At 38.7% G+C, this 26,009-nt stretch overlaps 1 protein-coding gene across 2 annotated transcripts; it reads left to right on the top strand.

Moving 5' to 3' along the window:
* Positions 1-844: 844 nt before the first annotated feature.
* Positions 845-24,486, top strand: NEIL3 (nei like DNA glycosylase 3). Of its 2 annotated transcripts, none has more exons than XM_086464424.1 (10): positions 845-961; positions 4,166-4,281; positions 8,619-8,753; positions 10,312-10,525; positions 11,633-11,707; positions 14,343-14,509; positions 17,727-17,896; positions 21,037-21,439; positions 23,353-23,485; positions 24,310-24,486. In XM_086464424.1, the coding sequence occupies exons 1-10, from the start codon at positions 845-847 to the stop codon at positions 24,484-24,486; spliced, it is 1,707 nt and encodes a 568-aa protein (XP_086320550.1). The 2 variants fall into 2 exon arrangements, with proteins under 2 accessions (XP_086320550.1, XP_086320549.1); XM_086464423.1 differs by having other exon boundaries at positions 23,311-23,485.
* Positions 24,487-26,009: the final 1,523 nt, after the last annotated feature.

Here is a 26,009-nt window from a genome sequence, read left to right as displayed (position 1 = left end):
AAGAAATAGTATTAATTGAGAGATTTCGACTAGTGTGAGTATATCTTGCGAGGTGGACATTAGGAAATTGTGTCTAATGTTCTGCCTTCAAATGCAAGTTCCCTCGATTTTCTTAAAGCTTGCAGAGCTTTTTACACTCATCCCTACTTCAAATGCAGCAGCGAAAAGACAATTTCCCTTGTGTAAATTTGGACTGTCTGCAAAAAACTATCAAATATTGACTTTTTAAAGGCTTAAATTAACTTCCAGTTGTGCATGGAGTAAGCATCAAAAGAAGATGTAGTTGCAAGGGTGTTCCAAAGAATACCAGGAAGCCTGCGACAGTTAATCAGGTATTCGAGGACATGAGAAGTTCACACTTAAGAAAAAAATAAACAGGATATACAGTGTTCTCCCTGAAGGGTCTCACAAAACAAAACAAAGATTAACGCTCCCGTCCACGCAAAAAGCAGCCGAAGCTCAAGCACCAGCTAGCCAGATCGGAAAAGAAACAAGAGGCGCGTTAGGCCGGGCCCGCCTCTCTGCCCTCCTCCAGGCCGGCGGCGGCCGCCCCTGCCCGCCCCAGTGAGAGGTACCCGCCGCCGGACACCCCTCACCGAGCCCCGCGGCGCCTCAGGGGCAAGTCAGGCGCGCCCGTGGGGTTTCTCTCCGTCAGCCTCGGCCTCAACTCCCCCAAGGGCCGCGGGCGCCCCCCAGTAGCCATGACAGCCCCGCCGCACCAGCCCGGCGGTCACCAGGGCGGGCGGAGGAGGAGCGACCCCGGCGCGGCAGTACCGCCCCCGAGCGAGCGGCAAGTTTGAACGGGAGCGGCGGGCGGCGCAGAGCGGAGCGGGCGGCGGCGGCCATGGTGGAGGGCCCGGGCTGCGCGCTCTATGGGGAGAGGCTGCGGGCGCGGGTGCGGCGAGGCCAAGCGGTGCGGAGCGCCCGGGGCCGCGCTCCGCCAGCCGCAGCCGGCGGCGCGGTGAGGGGACGGGACGGGACGGGTGGGTAGGGGCAGCCGCCTTCCCTCAGGAGCAGTGCAGGGCCCGGCGGCGGGGCGCAGAGCTTGAGCTCCGGGCTGTGCGCGGTGGTTAACGCCACCAGGCTCGGGGGAGGGGGAATGAAGCTCGGGGCCGTGGGGGTCGTCGCTGGAGCGCGGGGCTGGCGAGCCTGAGCAGAGGGCAGGGCGGCTGGGGCGGCCGCGGCCTCCCCTCGGCCCCCGGCTGCGGCAGAGCTCCTGCGGCCCGGCTGCCGCCCTCTGGGGTGGGGAGTGTCCGCGGCTGCTATTTTTGTCTTCCTTTAAATTTTAAAATATTGTTGTCATCAGAATAGTCGTATGCGTGGAGAGGTGCTGAAGCTGTAGATACATAGGGGCTTTTGGAAATAATGGGGGAAAGCTTTTAGAGTTACTCTTAGGGTAAACTTAATATCATTTAGCTTTAGGAAAGCTACAATAAAAGGAAAATTATAGTAGCAGTTCCTAATTTTAATTTTTTCACAATCTTGTAAGTCTTTACAAGTCTGAATGAAAAGTGATGTGAGGAAAGCACATGTTGCCCTGTAGAAAAGGAGCTCTTCATTCTAAAACTTTGTTTTTTCTAAATAATTTTAACTAGACCAACTATTTAAAGAAATAAAGATTGTGGTATCTGCTCTCAGTGTGCACAGTATGTAATTTCTCTTTTATTTTTTGTCCTTTCTGTTAGCAGCATAAAATAATTCACCAACATAAAACTGCCAGGGTTTGGGAGACCTGGTGGAAGCAGTTGGGATGTCAATGAGCAGGCCCAGCTGATGAGCTGTGAAGATACTGTCCTCTGGTTTTGGTTACAGAGGTGGCTAGGGCTTTCTTTTCATGCCTGGTTTTTCTCAGCTGTGAGAAATTGTGCATTGCTTGTGTCCCAAGTAAGTGTATGGGATGCCTCCAGGCAGAAATTTGCGAAATTTTCCCCCACTTTAGTATATAAATGGCAGCCTAGGAGAGTTTGAGATTATGGCTTCATAGTACTTCAACAAAAGAACAATTTAAGGAAGAATGTGGTTCAAGATACGTCTAAGATAGAAACCTGTAAAGGTTTGCCTGTCTTTCAGGACTAAGCTTTTTGAAATTTCATTCCCTCAAATATATTGATATTCATAACTTTGTACAGTAAAGGTCACATCAGGGCAGACTCTATTCATTGGCAAATGACCATCACAAGGGTCTTGGGCTTTTTAGATCTCACAATGGTTGCTAACCATGGCCAAAGCCTTGGCTGCTGCTGAAGACTGCACTATTTAAGAGAATCCATACTACAGTGACTGTAAGGGCTCATCTGATACTAAAGGGGTATGAATTTAACTTAAAATATTTTGAAAAAAGAAATTGGTTTTCCATCTTGGTTGCTTCTTCCTCTGGTTTAGTTTAAACAAACCTGAGTGGCTTAAAACTGAAATAAACCTTGTGGCACTCTGACTTACTTTAATGGAAGGGATGAAGTGTTCATGTGAGAGCAAAATTTTGCTTTCTTCCTATTTTGATAATAGGCAATGTAAACTATGCAAAAAAAAATTATTTTTCTACTTGACAGAGTAATAACCATAAAACCCTCTAAATGTATATCATTTCAAGGTAATAACACAGTGGGAGATTGTATAGAGAGTAGCTCTGAAATTTCACTAACTAGCTGAAGCCTTGCTCATTTACCAGAGCTGCTTTTATCCATATTTGCACTGCAATGGAGTGTTGTGATTGAAGCACCGGCACACATACCCGTGCCTTGCAGCTAAGGCTCCGATGACAGTGAATATACTGTGTGCAGGTTTCAGCAGGTTCTGGAGACCTTGAGGTGCTAGTCAGGGGCACTTGACAGGCTGAGAAAAATGGGCTGGCAGAAACTTAAGTTCAGCATTTGCAGGACTTGTGAAGTCCTGCACTAGGAAAAGAATAATGTCATGCAATGGCACAGGCCTGGCTGCTGGTCAGATGGAAGATGGCTCCACAGAAAAAAAGGACCTAGGGCCCTATACCAGCTGAGTCCAAGTCACTAGCATGCCCTTCCAAGGAAGAAGGTCAGCCCCATACTGGGCTGTGCTAACTATAGTGTAGCCAGCAGGCTGAGGAGAGCGATTCTTACCTTTGTTCGGCACTTGCAAGGCTACATCTGGCTTACCGTCTCCTGACTCCCTAGTAGGAAAAGGATACTGCAGTGAGTCCCCTGGTATGATTAGCAGGCTGAAGCACATGATGCATAAGGAGAAGGTGATAGAATTGCTCTCTTCAGCCACCTGAACAGAAGGTATGGATGAGACAGAGCTAGACTCTTGTCAGAGGTGCATGGTAGGATGAGAGGCAGCAGATGCGGGTGACAATAGAAGAAATTTTGATGTGGTATTACAAAAATTTTTCCACCACAACAGTAGTCAAGCCCTGGAACAAGGGCTCAGAGAGATGAGAGTCTCAATCCCTGGAGCTACTCTGAAGTTGACTGGACAAGGCCCTGGGCTGCCTGATCAAAGGCAGTGCTGCTTTGAGCAGGTGTTTGGACCAGGTAACCTGTAGAGGTCCCTTCTTATAATTTCAGTGAAGTTTCATGTGGTAAGCAAGAAAAGGTTACTGCTTCAATCTCACGATTATCTCTGTTTTCCTCTAGTAGTGTCCCACCTGCTACTCAACATCTTCTGAGATTAGACTTTCAGCTAGTAGGAAGAGAGAAGTATCTTTGTGGGCTCAGTGGAGGCTTTTCTGTTATACACAATGCTATATGTGAAACCCTGAAAGCATATTATCAGCTTGGATAGGAACTCCAGCAAGAGGCATTTGGAGAAGGGTGTAGATCTGCAAATGGCAGAATTGACTCTCTGACAAGTATTTAATGTTCAAACTATGTCTGTTTAGTTTTTATCAGCCTGAAACTCTTACAGTGAATTCATGACTTGAAGAAAAAGGCATAAAATACCCTGTTAAAAAAGACGTATTGTTTCAATTTGGAAAAGAACGAGCTAAGTTACAAGCGTTATCGATAGTGACTGTCGGCTTCCTGGGTTAATAGTCTCGTTGGTTTTGATAAAGCTGCTTAAGGAGAAAAGGTTTAATATTGTCCAAGCTGGAAAATAATTCATACAGCTACTTGCTGAACGTGTACTGATGCTAGAATCAAAGTAGTATAAATTCTGGTTTAATCTTTGTGTGTGTACTCATTTTCAGACTGCTGCAAGTGAGGAGAGAACCTCTAGTCACGATTTCCTTGTCAGATGTGTTTACAGGGGTGTGGAGACATTGGGAAAGGAATTTTTTATGTATTTTGATCAGAAAGCTTTGAGGTAAGAGGTGAGAAAAAGGCTTCCTATGTGTTCAGGCTGTACATATTTGGGGGGTTGTCTTGTTCTTGCTAGCATCGGTTTCAGAGATTTGAAAGTTAGTGTTACAGAGAAACTTCTCAGCAGCAGCTTCTCTGCAGTGCTGGAAGTACTGGATATAGGCACTTAAGTTTTCAGCTAATTTATTACTTTGTTCTTAGTCTAAGATTCCATGTAAAGGTGTCTGAAAAGGACAGTTGTTCCTTGAAATGCTTTGTTTCAAACAGGAAATTGTGTTTTCTAGGGACAAAATTCAGAGAAGTGCATGCAGTTAGTTACTTAATATCTTCCACTACAAACTGTACTTGCAATTTCTTTAACTTTCCTTAAGAAATTTAGATGGAAATTCTGTATTTAATTTTTAATGATTCAATTTCTCTGATAATAAGCTTGTGTGAAAAAATTGCCAAACTTAAAATATTCTGTGTGTATACATTTATGCTGCCTTTCTTTCTTTCTTTCTTTAAACAATATTAACAACTCTTTGGTTTGGAAGTATGGTTTGAAATTTGGCAGATGAATGATTTGGGTATCATAAATGTAGCTCTCAGTGTTTTGGTGAAACCATGTCTCCCAGGCAAGTGGTAAAACTGCCAAATTTTTGTTTGTTCATGCTTTGCAGAGCTTATTAGGGGGTTGTTGGCATATTTGGGTTTTGTCATATGCTTTAACTCCTTGGACATCATCTTGTATTAGCCACCAAGGTTGTAATTGGAATCTAGTTTGCTTTTTCTAGTTCAATACGCTTCTGCACTGCCAAGTCAACTAACCAAATGCACAGTGTAATGGATTATTAAGAAAATCCCCTCTCATTCTTTATGGTGATTGGTGTAGAATACATAAGTAAGGCCCTTGTATTTAATAAGTAAGACTTGCATTTGATGCCTTTCTTTTACCTTCTACTTGCAACATAATTCCAATCTTTCTAAATCTTTAAAAGGGAAAACAACATCACTTCTACATTCAGCGTAGTCTTTGTCACCTAATGACAAAGATATTAGCCTTTTTTAAATGACTATTGAGTGTGTTGCAAATTGATTGGATAAGCAAAGGAGTAAATTATACAATAAGACAACATTGTTACAACAGACTGGATTACACTATCCGAAGAAAAAAAAGCTATTATTAAGGAGTGTAAGTAAGCATTTTGCAAAAGCTCTCTTCAAAGAGAAAGAAAATGTGGCCAAGTTCTGGTACAGAAAATACAATCCTTTGACCCTGAAAGAGCTTAAATAATTCTTAAGCTTTCTAGCCAATGCAATAACTTACTGTACTTAATGAAAACAACCTTCAGCTATTGTTTGATAATAAGCTTAAAAGTTTCATCAGTTCATCAGTTCTTGTAGCTCTAGAAACTATTCAAGAAGTCCCTTTAGTCATGTAACTTACTTGATTGGAAACATAGTAGAAGTTATATACAGGAAAGGTCTTTTCTACACTGGGAGGCAGAAGTTACTTATCAGATAATAAAGATCTTCATTCTCTTGTTTTAAAGAATGTATGTTGTGCATCTTAAAGATGTTGAGGGGAGGTAGAGGAAGGCTTCCGAAAATGCATCTTACAGCAGTGTAAGATTGGCTGCCACTATTGTTATGGGGAGAGGAAATGAGGAGTACCCCTGCAGAAGGTGTATTATTTCTTTATTAAAGTTAACTCTCAAATATAAGACTTTCTCGTCATGAGGAGCATTACTGATATACAGATTCTGTATCTGTACATAGTTTCTCAACATAAAACCAGCTTTTCTCCTCTGCTAAGTTCACCTGTAAAAAGCTGGTTGTCATGCTGGAATAATATTAGTCAGATGTGTCTTGTGAAAGACTGGGCCATGAAGAGTAATTAACTGATTTTATGCTCCTGGATTTTCTGAAGTGGGGAATGACTGCCTGGTGGGAGAAGATAACCTGGCCATGAAATTGTTTTATACAGTTTGGCTACCGTTTGCTTGACTTGCAAACGAGGAGGATACTTCTGAAGTGTTGCCATGTAGTGGATAGCAATTAGCCAACAAAGTTCAGTATATTTGCAATCCATGGTGGGCAGTAGAAGCTTTGTTTTGGGAGTACAAATGAGCAAAGGCACCTTCTGAAAAAGTACTTCTAGTTTCTGATGTCCATTTAAACAAAGACATTAAAGTCACTGAAGAAAGTCAAGGGGTTTTGGAAAATCTGAGGGGTTTTTTTCAATTTTGCCTTGAAAGTCACTTAATCAATGAAAGTTGAAAAAAAATCTCTGATACTTGTGAGCTGCACAGGAGAGGTTTGTGTGGACTGCTTGTTTTGCATTGAAATAATAGTTATGCGAGACAGGTTGTGCTGGGTTTGGTTTCTGTAGTGTGCTATTAATGTAAATTTGGAGTGATAAATGGTTTAGAAAAGTTTCTGAAAATTGATAATGCACATATGTTTTTGCATAACTGAAAATGGACAAAAATATTCTTAGGAAAGAGATAATTGTTGACTCCAAATCCCTTAAAGGAAAGATATCCACTGTCTTGACTGGAAATGACATCTTGGCCCTTTAGAACTTGGTAATGTGAATTGTCACTGTTTTTTACATCTCCATACAATAGTTTGGCTGTGCTGCTACTAATCTTTTCTTTTTATGGGGAAAATGTTTTAAATAAAAGTAGAACCTTACAATATTGTGTAGCACTGAATAATTCTAAAACCTCAGCTTTTTACTTTAAAAACAAAAAAATCATCAACTCATTACTAGCTATTGTTGAATAAGGATCCTAGGTTTAATTAGCGTGGCTTTTCTATTTGTAATTAAAATGAGAAGGCTTCTGTTTTGCCCTATTTCGGGACATCAAAGGTAATGAAACACATTGTAGTGAAATTTTGTAAATTTCTTAAGGCTTTTGCATGTAAATGTGTAGCGTTGACTATTTTTTTCTAGTCATGAACTGACAAGTCAGTAAGGTAGCTAATAGTTGTGATTCTTACTGCTCCTTTTAAACTGTATACTGGAGCTTGGTAAATGAAACCATCAGTTATTAATGCGAATGATATTTATTTGAAAATAACTTTCTGGAAGCATTTAGTGCATTACTGTTTGGTTTAAAAAGAAATTTGACTAGGTTTAAGACAAAATTTGGCTAGTTAAGCCTGTGTAGTACTATTTGTGGCACTTGAGAACTGGAAATGTCTATTGAAAATAAAAGTGGCTGAAATAACTGTATCACCTGAAGTGACTTGTCAAGAAGAGAGTTTTGGAAAGCCACAGGTTTTTAAAAATTGGAAAAAAAAAAAATACTATGAGGAAGTTAGATAAAGAGTTGACTTTAAGACTATGGTTAATGAAATGTAAATATTTAACCTAGCTGTAAATATTTAAAATGCCTGTATTTGAAATGTAACAAAGAGGGGTTAAAAGGAAATATACATCTGATGATGTGTTTCTTTGGTCATTTGTGTAGTTTAATCTGTTAAATCCTTTTGTAGATACAAAATATTCCACCTTTTCTGATATGCAATGTATAGAAGTAGGACACCTCCTCTGTCTTAAGGGTTTTTTTGGACTGGAATGTACTAGATGAATTTGTGATAGATAAAATGTATGAGACCATAGTCAAACTTGTCCTTTGCTCAAGTATACTAGCTCCCAGTAGAACATATTATAAAATGTAAGACCTCTTAAAGCATTAGTGATCTGTAAAAGGAATGCTTGAAAGAGTCTGTTCCACTCCTTTGCCATCTGTGCATTTTTTCAGTTTATTTCTTTTATTAATTTTTAATTGACCTGCAGGTTTTGCCTTGGTTGTAAGCAAAGGAAAGCACAAAACAACATATGGCAGATGTTAGCTACTTTGTTTATGGCATTATTGGAAGTAGCTTTGATATAACAGTTTTGGCAAGCCGGGGACTGAAATATTTCCTTTTGTACCAAGTGACTTCTGCCTGATTTAACAGAAAATTGTCTGGTAAAGTAACCTCATTTCTTTCAGCCTCCCTGAGGACTTAAGAACCTGTGTTGGAAGACCAGCATGTCAAGTGAAAAAATTCTAAGTGCAGTACACCAGAAAAGTGTGTTACTTAATGATCAGGTTTAACTTCTGAATAATGAATTATGAAGACCACTGGAAAACTGCTATGTTTTGAAGTGGTTTTGACTTGGGGAGGGCTCTTTGGCAATTGAGCACTGTGTAAGCAAGTAGTTTGTTGCTGTGTTACTCTTAATGTATATACATACTGACTTGGTTAGGTAGGAATAGTTGATAACTGCAAAAAATAGACTAATGTAATGCTTGGAAACATTGTTGATATAAAATACTCATAAGGACTCTCTCTGTCTCCGAGGATTCACTTTGGTATGAACGGTTCCATGCGCATTAATCCTGATGGAAGAAAAGACAGAAATGGAGCACTACCAGTTTTGGAGATACAGCTTACAGAGGATACTGTTTGGTTTTTTGACGTGACAGTAGAGTATAGGTAAAGCAGAAAATAACAAAGTTAAACGCAGCTTTGTTTATTTCTTTTTATAACATTCTTTTCAAAACATAGTGAAAAATCAGACACTAATTGTTAAGTGCTTTGGAGGAAAGCCATCGCACACGCAAAGAAACAAAACAAAATTTGCTAAACATATCATATGGCATAGAAGGGCAATGAAGCTGGTGAAGGTTCTGAAGAACAGGTCTTGTGAGGAGCGGCTGAGGGAACTGGGATTGTTTAGCCTAGAGAAGAGGAGGCTGAGGGGAAAACGTTTTGCTCTCTGCAGCTACCTGAAAGGAGGTTGTAGTGAGGCCAGTGTTGGTCTCTCCTCCCAAGTGACTAATGACAGGACAAGAGGAAATGGCCTCAAGCTGCACCAGGGGAGGTTTAGATTGGACAAGAAGAAGAATTTCTTTACTGAAAGAGTGGTCAAACGTTGGAACAGGCTGCCCAGGGAAGTGGTGTAGTTACCATCCCTGGAGGTGTTCAAATGATGTATAGATGTGGTGCTTAGGGACATGGTTTAGTGGTGGGCTTGGTAGTGTTAGGATAATGTTGGACCTGATGATCTTAAAGGTCTTTTCCAACCAAAATGATTCTATGATGCTATATTTATTGGTATACTAATTTAATTTTTTTACTTTTGTATCAGAGTTTACATAAAGTTAAAGTAGTTCCATGGCATAGTCTCATTAGCTAGTGTCAAGTCTGGGAACAAAAGTTGGATTCAATTCTGTCCTTAGATCTGGATGCTGAACTCCATAGCTCCTTTAATTTCCATGCAAGTCTTGCTTCCTTAACACGAAAAAAGACCTGTGATGATTACTGGTTTCAAATTTCTGTGCTCCCAAGGTTGTGGTCTTTTGTTTTTGTTTTTGTTTCCTTTTTGGAAGCTAGATGGTATAATTATTATAATTCATGTTAAGTGGATGTTTTTGTCCATCAGCGCTGTACTTCTGCTAGTAAAAATAACATAGCAAGCTTCATTTTAAAAGATTTGAGGCTTTTTGGTGAAAGGGAGCGTGTAAATTCAAGTAACATATTTACATATTTAATATAACAAAGCATAAAAGCTTATGTAAACCTGAGACTTCTTGTACTCTGTTATTTTCACACTATTTGTTCTTCAATGTATGCTTATGCTTAACCTAGTAAAATCAAGGTTTAAGAAAATATAACTTTTATTGACATGTTGTAACTACTGGACTGTGTAACCATACAGTTAGTTATGATTGATGGTCTAAACACATGGTCTTTCCATTTTGGAAGCAGTTTTAAAGCAAGGACCTGGCAATTATTTTTCAAAACAAAATGAGGATGATTTCTTGTATCTTGGACCAGATGCATGTTCCTTGCATGTATCATTGACCTGTGTTTGAGAGGGGTGATTGATTAATGTAGTTTCTTTGCCTCTGCCTGTCACTGATATTTTCGTAGTTTCTGTTATCTGTATATAATGTTCTATTATACTTTTATGTGTTGCTTTTAAAACCGTACTGCTATGTTAGCATATAATTAAAATAAAAATAAATCTTAATGTATTTTTCTCTTCCAGAGATGCAGCTGAGAGTGAGCAGAAAGTGAGAATGATGGAAAGCTTGGATGTCTGTTCTCCAAAGTTTAGCTTCTTAAGAGCAGAAAGTGAGATTAAGCAGCAGAACACCCGCATGTTGTGTGATGTGTTACTGGATCAAGCAGTATTACCCGGAGTGGGAAATATCATAAAAAATGAAGCACTGTTTGACAGTGGTCTTCATCCAGCTGTTACGGTGGGTGTAATGTCTCAAGATTGTTTTTAATGGCACTGAAGTATTAAGAATGTAAATACATATTTATGTAACATTTTGACATCTTCTTACCTTTGTTTTATCATCTGTCATTTCTCAAGTTATTCTAAGACACTAAATTAATGTTTTATCATTGAAACTGGAGGTATTTGTTGTGGCATTCCTTGGAACCTGTTGCTGCTACTCCCACCTTACAGTCAAATCCTGACTTTGTTTGGCATCCTGTTGTGCTACCATTAAATTTCAGCCTATAAATAAAGGAAAACTAAGAGTGTCTAGGTGTTATTTGTTCAGTTACTATTCAAAATAGTTTGTGTGGTAGAATTGATTATTTTTGCAGCTGCTTCTTCCATTTCCTGTCCTGCTAGCTGGCGTCATTTGCTTTTCTAACACTGTTTACCATACTTTTTTTGGTTAAGATCCTCAAGCGTGTGTTCAAACTATGGTTGAAAAAAAGTCTGATGTTTGCAAAACAGATTGAGAATTTACATTAGAATGTAAAGGAAACCTGGCGAAGATAGTAACTGAAAGATTTTTTTAAACGTACTGTTTCTGAAAGTTCTTCATAGGATCAGCCTGCCTTTTAATTGTATCTGCAATGTGAGCTGGCAAAGGAAAGAAAAATGTGACTTAAAATTTTGAGTTCTTAGCAAAAATGTATTTGGCTGCTACATCTCTCTAATTGTGATTCCTTTGGCTCAAGTATTCTTGAAACAGCCTCTGATGGTAGGTAGGTTGTAGGTTTTATCATAATCCTTGATGAAATTAAGAGGGAACTAAGAGTTGTTAACTCCACGTGATTCCTGTGATCAGGAAATCTTAGGTCAATACAGAGGAAGGCAACTGAAATTTTTACCTCATGTTTTGCATGGACAAGGCAAAGTATATTCTTTGGTATTCACACAGTGAGTTTGTATAGTATAGAACGTGAAAATGTACTGTTCTACATATAATGTGAAGTCAGAGAATTATCGTAACAGGAAGAAATGCGTTTCCACATCAGCTGAAAGTGTTTAAAGTACCCTTATAGGTCTTTCTGCTGTTGTCCCTTAGCATCATTATATTCTAAAAAACATTCTTGTCTTGCAGGTTTGCCAACTGACAGATGAGCATATAAGTCACTTGGTGAAAATGACACGTGATTTTACCCTGCTTTTTTATAAGGTATTGGCACACGTTTCTGAGAAACCTGCAAAACTTGACTTTGGCTTGTTAGCTGTACGTCACAATCTAGTGAAAACAGTAAAAAGAGGCAACAGGTCAAGTGTTTCCATGAATAGGAATGTTAGTTTGTGTGCTTTTTATTAATTGTGTCTTGTATTAATTAATTAATAATTTATTAATTTCCATCATTGTCAAATGATGGAAAAGTGGGGGAGTCTAGACTGTAAGAATGTGCATAGCTTGGCCCAGTTGCAGCAGAAGAGCTTGATAGATGCTGCCTGAGGGTCAGTACAGTTTTGCTGTGCATGTGTTGCAGTGTCACTCTGAACATGTCAGAATTGATGTAGGTTTAGCACGCACTTACATGTAAGATAACATAAAGGTCACTCTTCAAACTGGGATCTAGAGGTTGCTCCAGGGAAGCATGAGGATAATTCACGTGGCTTTCTTTATGAAACTTGAAACAGCAAGTATATTTATTTGACTAAATAGGTTTTAACTTCTAACAACTTTTTTCTTCAAAGTGAAACAACTGTTTTGGTTGCTAAAGCGAAATAAATTCCAGCTTCTCCCTACTGCCACAACTTCAGTAGGATTTAATTTCTTCCTCTGTAAACTCTATAATTCCTGGTTGCTCTTTAACTCTCCAAAATAGAAAAAGAGAGAATTTGACCTAATTCTTGTATGTTTTTCTTCTTTAAGCTGTATGCAGAGAAATGAACAGCAGCAGTGAAATTCTTGTCTGTTTCTCTTGGTATTCATGAAAGGCAAGGAGCTAGTGTTGCTAAAAATTCTTTTCTTGGTAAGCTAGGAGGAGGGCACCTAACTTTCCTAATACTGTCTTTCAGTCATATAGGTTAAAAATGTAATTTGTGCTGATTAAACGTCTGCTTTTCCCCAGCCCACCGAAGAGTAGTTTAGTCTGCTGGCTAGGCAAATCTTTTCATCCTCCAAACTTCATAGTCTAACAGTAAAGAGAGAGCATCCAGCTCTGCAACAGCTATAATACTATGAGATTTAAACATGTCATGGGCTTTTTAGACCAACAATAAACAAACAAATTAAACTTCCTGTAGCTCAGTTTAGCCATTTTCAAAACTTTGTCGAATACTTGCTATGTATAGATCACAAATCAAGTGCTTTTAAAGATGAGTTAGCCACCCCCCCACCCCAAGTCTCTTTAAGATAAAAACAATGAAAATAGGTTAATAAGAGGGGTAGTGCTTGATCATTTTTATAGACATTTATAGTTATAGAATGTTCATAGTAATCATACTATATAATTTGTAGTAGCATCTTACAGATGCAAAGATGAGGAATCTTGTTTGTGTAAAAAAGCTGTTGCTTTTGTTTGTTTTTTAAATAACTGGATGGGAGGAAGCTACTAATAAGAACCTAACTGTAAACCTTGAGGAGAAAGCAAACAGCTTATGAATATTCATGCAAATATATATTAGGAATTCCTTTTGATTTACTTACTAGATTGTACTGGCAAAAGCATTCTCACTAAGCAAGGCTGATGAATAAGAGCACAGCAGAAGCAAATATGCTGTGCTCAAAGACACCTGTATTTGCGAGAACTCCAAGGGTGTTCATGCATTATGGAGCTAGAGCTACTGAAGCCTGCCAGAGCTGGGCTGGTATTGCTGTGCCAGCTGTGACATTGTTTGAACTGTGCCCAAGGAACTGCGGTTGTAGTGCAGAAACTCATGTGGCTCTGCAGGCTTGGCTGTACCTCTACTGGGCTTTTCTTGCTTGTTTTTAGTGTTGCTTTTGTTATTCTACCAGTTTTAGCTGGGGCATGTCTATGTTGACTCCATGTAAATTGTCTCATGAAAGGTGCCTGCTTGTCCGCCCTCTGGAGGTTCTTTAGTCATTGTGCCCTTTGGGCTTGTACTGTACTTAATTTGACTTTCTGCCAGGATCAGGAGCTTGCCATAGTGCAAAGTGGCTTTTCATGAGCCAACTTGTCTGGTATGGCCAGTGCTAAGATGAAGCTGAACAACTTTACTGGGTGCTACCTGGCTCCTACAGAATTTCTGGAATATTTCTGCATTGCTCTGTTCTTTAGGTTTTGGGAAGGTTGATTGACCCAGATTGTAGTGTTAAGGTCTGAACTGGCTTTATATTGTGGTTATGACTCTTTTTGGGGTGAGGGAAGATGCTGTTGGGTTTGTGTTTTATTTTTGTTTTCTACACTGCATTGGTTGGAGCTCATCAGCTCCTTAAGAACATTCCTGCATGTGCCAGGTCAAAGATGACTGGTGCTGAGTCAGAGCTAGCTGGTCCAGCTGAACTTAGGGAGTCCCTAGCATGTATTTGCTTGCAGCATGCTAGTATGTTGTTGGTTGTTTTTTTTTTTGTCTTCTGTCTTTTATTCTGTTATATGGAGAATTCCAGGTGCTGCTATGCTTGATTTAATGTAAATTCTTTTCATAAAAGAATATGAAATACAGATGACAGCCCTTATGAGTGTGCCTTAAATATATTTATGTGGTCATTGAGCTGGCAGTTTACATAGGTGGTTTGTTTGTTGTTTGTTTTTTTTTTTTAATTTTAGCTTCGGTTGAACTGTAGGACTGACATAAATTTATACTGGGTCTCTAGCTTGAGTTTTAAACGTGTTTTGTTGTAGTGCCGCAAAATTGGGTCTCCACTCTACAAACACTACAGAGTGTACAAGCGCCCAGCCTGTGGTCAGTGCAACGGGAAGATCACTGTGTGTCGTTTAGGAGAGAGTAACAGGATGACTTACTTCTGCTCTCGATGTCAAATGGCGGATCCACAGCTTGTCAACATTAGGTATGATGGTAACTTTGTGACATTTGTAAGCATCAAAGTGCTTAAGCACCTCAAAGTGCTGTTACAATAAGAGGACATCACTTCCCAAATAGAATGGATCCTTGTGCATTTTATATAGAGATTCACTTGAATTTGTGAAAGAAAAATGTTTGGGCTGTTGGTATTTAAAAATGGTCAAAAGTTTTAATTCTGATACTATTTCTTTCAAAGGCCTTGTCTGTTATGAAATAGCTATTACTCTAATCAAATGTAGGAATTATAAAACAATTCAGAGTACTCAGAATTATTTACTGCTTCTGGAAAAAGTGGCCCTTTTTCTTGGTGCTATCAATGTAATAGGCTTGGATGTTTACACACAACTGAGTTGAATAGCATAGGGAAGGTAGGAATTTGTGTGCCTGTCTATTTTCACAGGATAGCGTCTTCAGTCCTGGAATATCTAGATGGCTGTGCATCTATGCCATTTTGTTCTGGCTGTAGAGTTACACTGAGGATAACTAAAACTTCAGTAAATTCAGAGTACAGCAAATATTGTAGGGCTTAGGACTTTTTTTTTTTCTTCCTCCTTACTGGGTTTGGAAAGCTTTTACTGTGGGTATGCCACAGAGACACTTTCAGTTCCGCATAAATTGTGCTAGCAGCAGCTTTCCTCCTTTTATTTTAGAAAAGCACAAAATGCATTTGATATCACAAAGGGTCAAAAGGTAAAAGTTCCAAAAGCACTTTATTCAGACTCTTACATACCTAAGTTATTCTTGGAAGTTTTCATCTGAGGTTTCAGAATCTTGCCTTTTTATACTGAGCTCTGTCAGTCTAATACTGCTTCGCTTTGCAAACTTTGCCTTCATTAGTGTGTGTGTGTATTTATATGTATTTTTAATAAGATTTACAGAACACGCAAATCCCTCTCCTACCTCCAGTCTTCTTTCAAGATTCAGATGGCTGACGGGATTTTGGTTAAAACTTAAAGATAGTCTTTGAGTACTGATCAAATATACAAAATTCCGGCATGGAAGATAAATATTTTCACATGCCGATAACCCCAATCTGCTGTATTTTCAAAGAGTAATAATGAGAAATGTTTTGCAGAAGAGTGGGGAGACAGCAATGTTCCATCGAGTCAGATAACTAGAAAGTGATGCAAGGGAAAAGATATCTCTTTCTAGTTTGTTTTTTTTGTTGGAGTTTTTTTGTTGTTTTTCTTTTTTTAAACAATTAAACAGTGATATATTTCAGTTATATATTTAAACAGTGATATGGTAGCTATAAAATAAAAAGGTCATTTCCTAATGGTCAGGTCTTTGTGTTCTGCTGCTCTTTTTCTATTATGCAGTAACTGTTACCAAATAAAAGTATGTGTAGCTCAAGTGGTTTATCTGCCATTCCAAGCTTTTCATGTTTGAAGACTGAAAGGAGCCCTTGTGATCAGACTGACTTGCTACAGATCACAAACTGCAGAGTTTAACCCAATGGTTCTTGAGTCAAGTAGCTTACGATTTTACTCAACTGAGAAAATGAAGAAAATACCCATTATAAGCTTACCTTCTCAAATTCAAATGTACCTTGAATCTTAAAAACAGACACCACCACCACCACCACCCACCTCTTTTTGTGTTCCGAAATGGGAAGGATGGGGGACATGACATGATAGACAGACTGGGATGACATGGAATTAAACTCCACCTTGAATCTTAAAGACAGACTTCCTCCCCCCATATTTTGTGTTCCAAAATAGTGGGGATGGGGGACATAACATGACAGACAGACTGGGGGATGACAGGAACTCCAAAACATGACATGCTGAATATATTTGGTCTAGTAATGCATTTTTGATAGCTGAGTAGAAAAACTGATCTAATAAAGTGAAAATACCCATTTTTAACACTTCCAGTTCAGCTGTTTTGTTATCTAGCCACAGTATTTTGGTGAATGCTACTGTAATATCTGTTCTACCTCTTGACAGCACAGGATCTCTGGTATGTCAGCAGTTCTCATTATCCTCCTTAGTTTTCTTGTTGTGGAAGAGATGTGGTAGGTAGTGGATGTCCGTACCATTATCTTAGAAATCTAGCCTGCTAAGGAGAGATATAATTACAGAATAAATGATAGGTCTAAGGAGTGTCACAATAGTTCCCAAGTACAGCATTTGCATTATTAATTGAAGAGCTTGAATTCTTATGATTAAAAAAAAAAAAGGTTCTCAAAAAGTGCATAATTCCACAAAAACTATGGAAAAAAAATGCTTGCTGACTTATCAGCCATAGTACTTAAAAATTTATGTACGTATCTTACTGAACAGGTAAATTCAAGTTATATTTAACATGCTAACAGTGTTTGGATACTATGACAAAATTCATCCTTTGTACCATGTAGTGACTGTAAAATAGTAACTATGATTCTAAATCAGTGTATCAACATAGGAGGTATTATCATTTACAGGATAATTAATAAAATTAAATCTACAGAGGTGTCCGGAGTACATCTTTGGCTCACCAGTCACAGCTAGGATGTTTGTAAACTCTTTCTGATGAGGAGAAAAAAAAGCACCAAAAAACGCCAAAATCCTTCCTTCTGAATAGGCTGCTAAATGTTAAAAGGCTTTCCAGCAAATGTTGACACACAAGAAAGACTTTCTAATTTTTAAGGTTTTCATTTCTGTTGGCTGTTGCGATAACAAAGTGGTCTAATGGGTAGCATTAAAATGAGAGCAAAAAAACTTGTTTGCTGGATTATGTGACTTTCTGTAGTTCAGCTCCTGAACAGGTCTTCATCTAGTAATGCGTTTATTAATAAATGTTTTGTACAAGGGATGGGGGGAAAAGTACTGAAACAGTCTCCCTTTCTCACCAAGTTTCTTGCTGCGATACTTGAAAATGGTAGGGAAATTGAGAGAGGCTGAGGCATTGTGCAGGAGAGTACATCAGTTGGTAATTAACTTTCTGTTTGTTTTCATTTAAATATTTTTATTTGTTTAACTTTTGCAGCATTGGGAAAGATTTGCTCTTGAGGTAAAGAGAGGGGAAAAAAAAAAAAAAAAACAAACCAAACAAAACCAACCAACAAACTCAAACCGTGACATGCTGTCCAAGCTATGATAGGCAGGCATAACACTGTGTGTTACTTGTTCTCTAGCCCTGTGCCTCCCTGCCCATAGCGGTGTAAGGCAATTTGTAGAAGAAACGTCACAAAAGACTAACATCATTCTTATGTTTCACAGCAAACTGCCAACTAGAAATAGCCTAATTGGCTGGGCATACGGCAGAGGGTCATGTTCTAATGAACGTGTAGCTCAGAAATCTGAAGAGGAGTGGACGTGTGTGCGCTGTACCCTAATAAACAAGCCTTCTGCTGAAATTTGTGATGCCTGTTTGACTTCAAGGCCTGAAGGTATTGAAAGGTTGTCTGGAACCTCTACTGGGAAAGGGGGGAGGATTGTAGTTTTCGTGCAGTTTTTGGAACTATAGAACTGTAGAAGTGTCTCATTGTGAATCGTATTTATATAACTAGCTAACTTAAAGTCAGATTTGCAGAAACTGTAATCATGGAAATTGTCTTGTCTTAAGACAAGACCTAAAAGTGTCTTGTCTTCCAGTTTTGTGTGCAAGTGGGATTCTATAGACAAGCCTCTGCAGTGACTCTTTGTTTTTATTGGGGTACAGAGTGAGACAAAACGCCATTCTTCCCCCTCCCCTTAAAACCATTAGAAGCTTGCAGCATATGTCTGATAGAGAAATCACCAGGGGTCAGAGAAGTAATTATTGTTCTTTCATGTAAACAAAAGCAATATATTTCAGTACCCTTTCCAAAAGGATGTCGAGTTTCTCGGGGGCTAGGTTTTTCCTCCCAGTTCAGAGTAAGGATGATTCTGGACGACTTACATGAATTTGGTTTTTGTCTCTTACTGGAGCTTTTAATGCTGCTGCCTTCTAAATCTGGTGAGCAGAAGCAGCTGTGAATGAGACCTAGAAAGGGACAGGAATGAGTAACATGCTAGCTTCTCTCCAGATTTCTGTATAGAAATGTAGCTATTAAGAAGGGATGAGTGAGGTAATGAACAGACTTTCCACTGAGACTTATTTTCTTTGTGAAGAGGAGCTTTGTATTCTTCTTCACTTAGAAAAAGTGAGTAAATTACTCTGGGGTGGGGGCGTTACAGGAAGTTATTTGGATCAAGACTGTTGCTCCAAACCATTTTAAGTTGCTACATATACTCCAAGAAACAATGTCTAGAGGTGTGCATGCGTGTGGCTTTTTAGGGTTACAGCTAATGCTATAACAATTCCATACTGAAACTTTTCTATCTTAAAAGCTACTACTCTACTTATTTCACATTATATAGTGAATTATTCAATGAAGTGGCTGAAATCTACATACTACAACTTATTTCTTTATTTTTGAATCTCCAGTGCTGCAAAACTGAAAGAAAGGGTATTTGTAAACAATATACAGGCTTTTTTGTATCTGGGAACAATTAATGTTTTTACATAGGCTCCAGGACCTATTGTTAAAAGTGCACTGAGTTTAACTATATGACTCAAAGTATAGATGCTGAAATTGGAAATAAAGATCACATTCCCATAGCTTTTTATGGTACTTCGAGCCATGCTTTCCAAAGTGCCCCCAAATTCCTAGCCTGTGAAGAAGTGACTGTGTGGTACTGATCTCTGATCTTATAAAGTAAGTTCCAATGTGGGTTGTTTGTGGGTTTTTTTAAAGTATTGCTTCATTTCAGTTATTCCTTTTATGAATAGAGTGATGTGTATGAAACTCATATCTTACACTAGCTAAAGTCCATTCCTTCCGGCCAGGAGTCAATGAAAGTATATATTTGTGCCTCACATGACACTTGTTGTCAGCAGAGGCTAATCTTGCATAATTCTCCTGCAAAATCAGTGCCAGAAATCTGAAAGTTTTAACCTGTTCACAGACTCAGGTTTACCAACATTTATCATGGAATTAATACTGTCAGCTGGACATTAAAATATCTAACAGTATGCGCACAAATGCTTTATTTTAAGCTTTGTAACAAAATCCTGCTCCTCTTCCTGTACTTCTAGGTCTCACTTGTTTAGCTATATGCCATTACTGAAAACGGGCCTAAAATGTGAAGATGTGTTAGACTTTATGGAATACTGTTACAGAAATGCTTTAAGAGACTCAGTTTTGCATCATAGGAGTGTGGTATTCAAGATTTTTTTAAAACTTGGTTTTGTTTACCTCTCTCTTTTCAGACTTTTCAGACTAAGATTCCTTGCCTTCTCACTTTGTCCATTTTTTGTCCTTTGTGTTGTTACTAAAATTAACTGCTGTCAGCAGAAACGTTTGAGTTTTTGAGGACAGAATACCTACTATGTAAAGTTAGCTCCTGGCCATACAGCCAAAATAATTTCGTCTGTAGACAGAGATAACTGTTTACCATTACATCTCCATTTCCTTGCTCCTGGCCAAGACCCTATTCTTTCTTTAACAAATCTGAATGCAGTGGAACAGGTATGTTTCATTGTGCAGCAGTGGCAAAATGGAAGGAGCCTGTAAACAAGAATTGTTCAGAGTAAACTGTAGGGATTCTTATTTCGTTTCTGAGTGGGAATAACTTTGGAGAGATACTGCCCTTGTGTATGCCTTATCTACCCATTTTTCTTCTGCTTAATTCCCTTTTTCTTGTACGAGAGGGAGGATGTAGGAGGGAGACAGTCGCTGGAGATGGCAGAAAAGAAAGGACTCTGTTCTTGAACACTGGCTTCACAGCTACTTAACAAAGTTTGCACATAGGGTCCCCATAAAGTTTTTATTTTCACGCTTTTCTCAGACACCCTTCCCTACAGGCACCTTATTTATTAATCTGGCATTAATAAATTATGTCCACTGTCTTGGAATGATTATTGCCCACTAGGTGGGACTTTGAGTCTGTGAAGAAACATACTGTTCATGTCAGGAAATAAATGTGAAGTAAATGTCTGAACTGCTTGTTTCTGAAGCCAGTTGCAGTAAGGGATGGGTAAGTTTGGATGTGCACAATGTTTGGAAAGGATGGGAACCCTGAAAGCACTAGAAAACCCGAAAAATTAATATTCCTTTTTGTGTCAATAGTAAAACAGTACTTTAAAAATGGATAATGTATTGCTATGGGAGGTACCATACCCTGCCATCTCCCAGGCTGGGGTTTTAAAAAGTTATTTTAAAAAAATTAAATATTTTAATCCCTGTGTTTGGGCCAAATTCAATTTTGTATGGTTAATTCTCCAGTAGCTTTCATTTACAGAGTACTATTCATATCTGGTCCTATTCAAGCAATAGTAACGTTATCTTGAAACACATGTTGTATGTGACTCCAAAAGTGCATGAGCTTTTTTTATTGTAAGCAATTTGGTACTATATCTAATCTGTGACAGATTCTGAGATTCTTTCAAGATCGTATGGTAAGTTTACTCTTTCACTTCCTGTATGATGACTTATGAATACAGATCAGAACTATGATGTGTCATTCTACACAGATGGATTATAACCAATAACTTATTTTTCCTTAGTTCCAAAGACAAAGAATGTTGAAGATTCTGCAGCCTTTAACATAAACTTAATGAAGTACCCTTGTAATGATTTCAGAAAACCAAGCACAGAAATAAAGATCAATAGGAAAGCTGTATTTGGAACTACAACTCTTGTCTTAACAGATCTTGGTAACAAAGCTGTTTTGAGAAATGATACCCAAATATCTGATGGACACTTTCAGTGTTTTGCTCCAAAAAGCAATTGTAATCAAATTCAAAACAATGCCTACGAGTCAGGGGGAAGCACAGGCAAGGATTGCTCAACACACATAACTGCAAAGGCTTTGTCCTCCTGTCAGCAACCTCTGTCTTTCAAACACGTACAGAAAAAACAGAAAACTGATCATATACCCTCGGTTCACCAATGTAATACAGCAATTAGGTATGTATTCTAAAATGTAAACAAGTCTTTTTATAATCCCATAAACCAACTTTATTCCTGAAGATTAATGGAATACTGTGCTGTGGGTTCAGACACTGTTGTCTTTGGATTTCTGCCAGAGGTTAAGTTACTCTCGGGTAACTAAAATTACACGCAGATTTCAAAAGCACTGAAAGGCCTAGGCTGTCACTGTAAAAGTCCTGATTTTGGCATCTCACCAGTACTGCTGTTAACTAAACAGCTGTTCATAGTTCAGCTGTTCCCATGGAATAGGACGGGATTAGCTCTAATAGGTCCACAAACACAGTTCTATCTAAGGAGTCATCTGATCTTAGCACTGTAGTGGCTATCTGCTTAGAGAACTCTTGAAGTCATTGTGGAAGATGACAGAAGAAAGGTAGCTGAATGAATATATTCTAACTAAAGTTATTTGTCAGCTAGCTGTATTCAACATGATGCAAAGCTCTGTACTGGTACCTTGAACCTCCCATCACTATTTTCTCTTAACTTTCCTTCCCATCCTATATGTAATTACTTCAATGTTCTACCCATCCTGAATTTTTATGTACTCAGCCCTATTCAGACACATCCATTGCCTAGTTAAGAGAAATGTGAGAACATATTAGAGTTGTCAAGGAAAAGCTGGGCAGACATACACAACAGTAATGGGAGTGCAAGGTAGATGTCACTTACAGTGGTAAATTACGCAAGGTGAATATGAAATATTAATGATATGCTGTAGAATTCTTGGTCATGTGTCTGTTTTGAAATACAGAAATTATTTCTTGCATTGTTGAAGCACCAGTTTTGAAACAGGATCTCACTGGCTAGCCAGGTTAGCCTGTATGAATATCCTTTTTCCTTGCTGTACTGGAGGACTAGAGACAATCAAGGATGTAGGGAGGGTAACTGAGAATACAGAGGAGTGCAGAGAAGAAATGAGAGAGTATCAATCATGATAACAGGTAGACATAGCAAGTCATCAACTTAAATGTTTAAAAAAGTAAACAAAACTCAAAACCAAGTACTTTGTAACAAAACCCAACTTTTTTTCTTTTGTTTTAACAAGGTGTTGGAAGAAAATTGATGATGTATGCAGGACTGCAGTCCTCCAGACATAAAAGAGAACATAAAATTCCTAAGCTGATAACAAGAATTAATTAATTAATTATTTTTTTCCCCCACTAAGTTTTCATCACTGCTTTTCTGCTTTATAAATATATTGGGAAGATACATTTTAGAGTATTTATCTTTTTCATGTTGCCATTTTTAAATAAAGCCTTGTGTACTGCATTCAGATAATCTCTGACTACCTCAATCATGAGGAAGAAAGAAAGTTTATCCCATTCAGAGAACGCTGTTCCAACCCCTCAGCTGGATTACTTCTTGTTCAAATATAATTTGGAGCATTACTGTAATTTACTAGTAAAGAGAGTGGGAGTCTTTTCTGTGAAGCACACAGATACCTTCACCCTGGAGTAATTACTTGGTATTGGTCTTTTTTCCCACTGAAAGCAGAATACTCTTAGAATTTGTTGGAATTTGGGATGGGCAGTATAATAGCAGTGGTAGTATTTATTTTGTTTTGTAGATTAATTTGAGTACTTTGAAATACTTTAAAAAATGGGGTAATGCTGGGGAAAACTAGTATAATAACCTGCAAGAAAAGCACAGTCTTGTCTATTCACTACTAGCAACCATTCAGCTTTAAAGGCACAATAGGCTACGCTGGAAAAGTAAGTTCTCTGGCTGTCACTGTGTGTAACAGTACACCAAGTGAGCTATTGTAATGGTAGAAGAGAGTTCTTTGGCTGTGGTGTTGGTAATCCCTTTAACATTACCAGGAGTCATTTTATAACCTGTCATTACAGCACACCTCAAGCTAATATGACAGATGATATCAATCTGTTAAGTGCGGGCCATCCTCGCTGCAGTCAACACAACCGTCTCTGCAGCCTCAGAGTTGTGAGAAAGGATGGAGAGAACAAGGGCAGGCAGTTTTACACCTGTTCCCTACCCAGAGAAACTCAGTGTGACTACTTTCAAGTACGTATGAGACTTCAGGGCCTGTTTTCTAATGAGCACTTGCTCCTGCAGCCTCCTTGCCCCAGTAATCTGTAATTGTGGACAGATACAATCCATTTAAAGTTTGAGGTAATTTAAAATGCTTTTGCTCACTGAATTGAAGCTAAGAGCATAATAGTAGTAATAAACTTACTTAGTTGTAGTTACTTCTCATACTTCTGAGAAGGCACCTGGTTGTGCAAATGCTCTTAATCTGCTTCTGTGTGGCATGAAACAGATGCATAGCAGAAATGTTGGTTTGAAGGCACTTGTACAAGTTGTTTAGATCAGCCTCTTGCTCAAAAAAGGACTATGGCAAACTAGATCTAGACATCAGCCATGTTTTTGCCTAGCCAAAAATCTGTAAAACCTCCAAGAATTAAGATTCTATAACCTGCCTGGGCAGTGACTCCCACTGCTGCACTAATACCTAACCCAACCTTTGTAGCTGTAATGGGTGGCCATTGCTCCTTGCTATGAATATACGTGGCTGAGAAGAGTTTGACTCAGTCACCTACTACCAGGCAGTTAATAAATGAACTCAAGACAGTAATGACTATAGTGCCTTAATTTGAAAAATACTGTGCGTGAACATCAACTGAAGTTACACCAGTTAAAGTGTGTGCAGTTAATGTTAAAGCAAAATCTAAAATCAGTGATCACAAAGAGATAAAACTATCTAAACTACTAGGAAGAGTTTCTTCTAGGGCATCCCCTGTAGATGTTTCTATTGCCAATTTTAAAATAAGGAATTTGCAGCCATCAGATATGCTAAAGCTGTGTCTAAAACCTGTTTCTTTTGGCAGTGGGCTGACTTGAATTTTCCGTTTTGCAACCATGGCAAGCGATGTGTTATGAAGACTGTCTTGAAGATTGGTCCAAATAATGGAAGGAACTTTTTTGTGTGCCCTCTTGGGAAGGAAAAACAGTGTGGCTTTTTCCAGTGGGCCAAAAATGGGCCAGGTATGCAGGTTATTCCTTGATGTCGGCATTATAGTTATCTACTCCTCAGGACGTCTTAAGTGCATACAGTGTTCCCAGTCACTTCTGTTCTGTTCTGTCTTTTTCTGTGTTCACTGGTTAATTCGTAAAATAGCTCCAACAACATAAAGAACTGCAGAGCTGGAAAGAGTAATTTACATAGTCTTATAAAAATTAAACACTGCTTGTATGCTGCATACTAATTTGAAGTAAACACCTAGCTTGCAATATATTGTAACATACCATTCTATTTCTAATAAAGTTGAACTGTTTTCTTTTTTTCATGTACATGTCACTGAAGTTTGTCAGCACTGCATACTTTCAGGCATATGTGATTTATAGAATTGATAACTTTAATCTAAATTAGTATTTTAAATTTATAAACTTCATGAGTGTAAACAGGTCTCTAATAAAAATGAATAAAAAGTCAACATGTATATTTTTTTTAATACTACTTCATGCTTTATTTCCTCAGAGCTTAAAATGAAACAGCAACGGACTGTACACTTCAAATGTTACTGTAGCTGAATGTGTAACCTTGCTTAGATTTGGAAAACAAAGAAACTGTCCTAAAATTAATAACATGACTGCTTTTTTCTTAATAACACATTTTAAACCCAGTTGCTCCTGAACTTTCTTTCTCCAATCCATGTATAATGCATAACAAAATCATACCTCTTAAGTGGTTAAAACTCAGTTTTCATTTGTTTGTCTTACCCCTATTTGATGAAGCATGTGAAAAGTAAATAGAATATGCTAAGCTTTCAACTGTGAAGTAAAGCAGAAACAGAATTCTTCAGATCTTTGGAGCACCTACTGTAGATAACAAGGAAAATGAGTCTAATGAAGATATGATCATAACTTCATAAATTATTGAATCACAGTCAGTTGTTAAAGAAAGTAATGGGAAGTAGTGTTGCTGGAGTGCTGTGTCCAGTTCTGGGCTCCTCAGTTCAAGAGAGACAGGGAAGTGCTGGAGACAGTCCAGCAGAGGGCTACGAAGATGATGAGCGGCCTGGAGCATCTCTCTTATGAGGAAAGGCTGAGAGACCTGGGGCTCTTTAGCCTGGAGAAGAGAAGACTGAGAGGGGACCTTATCAACGCTTGTAAATATCTAAAGGGTGGGTGTCAAGAGGATGGGGCCAGGCTGTTTTCAGTGGTGCCCAGTGACAGGACAAGGGGCAATGGGCACAAACTGGAGCACAGGAAGTTCCACCTCAACACAGGGAAAAACTTCTTTGCTCTGAAGGTGGCAGAGCACTGTCACAGGCTGCCCAGGGAGGTTGTGGAGTCTCCTTCCCTGGAGATATTCAGAACCCACCTGGATGCAGTCCTGGGCAACCTGCTGTAGGTGAACCTGCTTTAGCAGCGCGGTTGGACTAGATGATCTCCAGAGGTCCCTTCCAACCCCCACCATTCTGTGATTCCCCCTAAAAAATGTGTGAGATGAACCAAGTTGAAAAGCTGCTTGTAAATGGGCCTTCAGGCTATGTAAATAGTTCAGAATTAATTGTGTAATTTCTGA

The sequence above is a fragment of the Leptosomus discolor genome, chromosome 4, assembly GCF_034619465.1.
Source record: "Leptosomus discolor isolate bLepDis1 chromosome 4, bLepDis1.hap2, whole genome shotgun sequence".
Lineage (NCBI taxonomy): Eukaryota > Metazoa > Chordata > Aves > Leptosomiformes > Leptosomidae > Leptosomus > Leptosomus discolor.
This window is presented reverse-complemented; position numbering and strand designations above follow the sequence as displayed.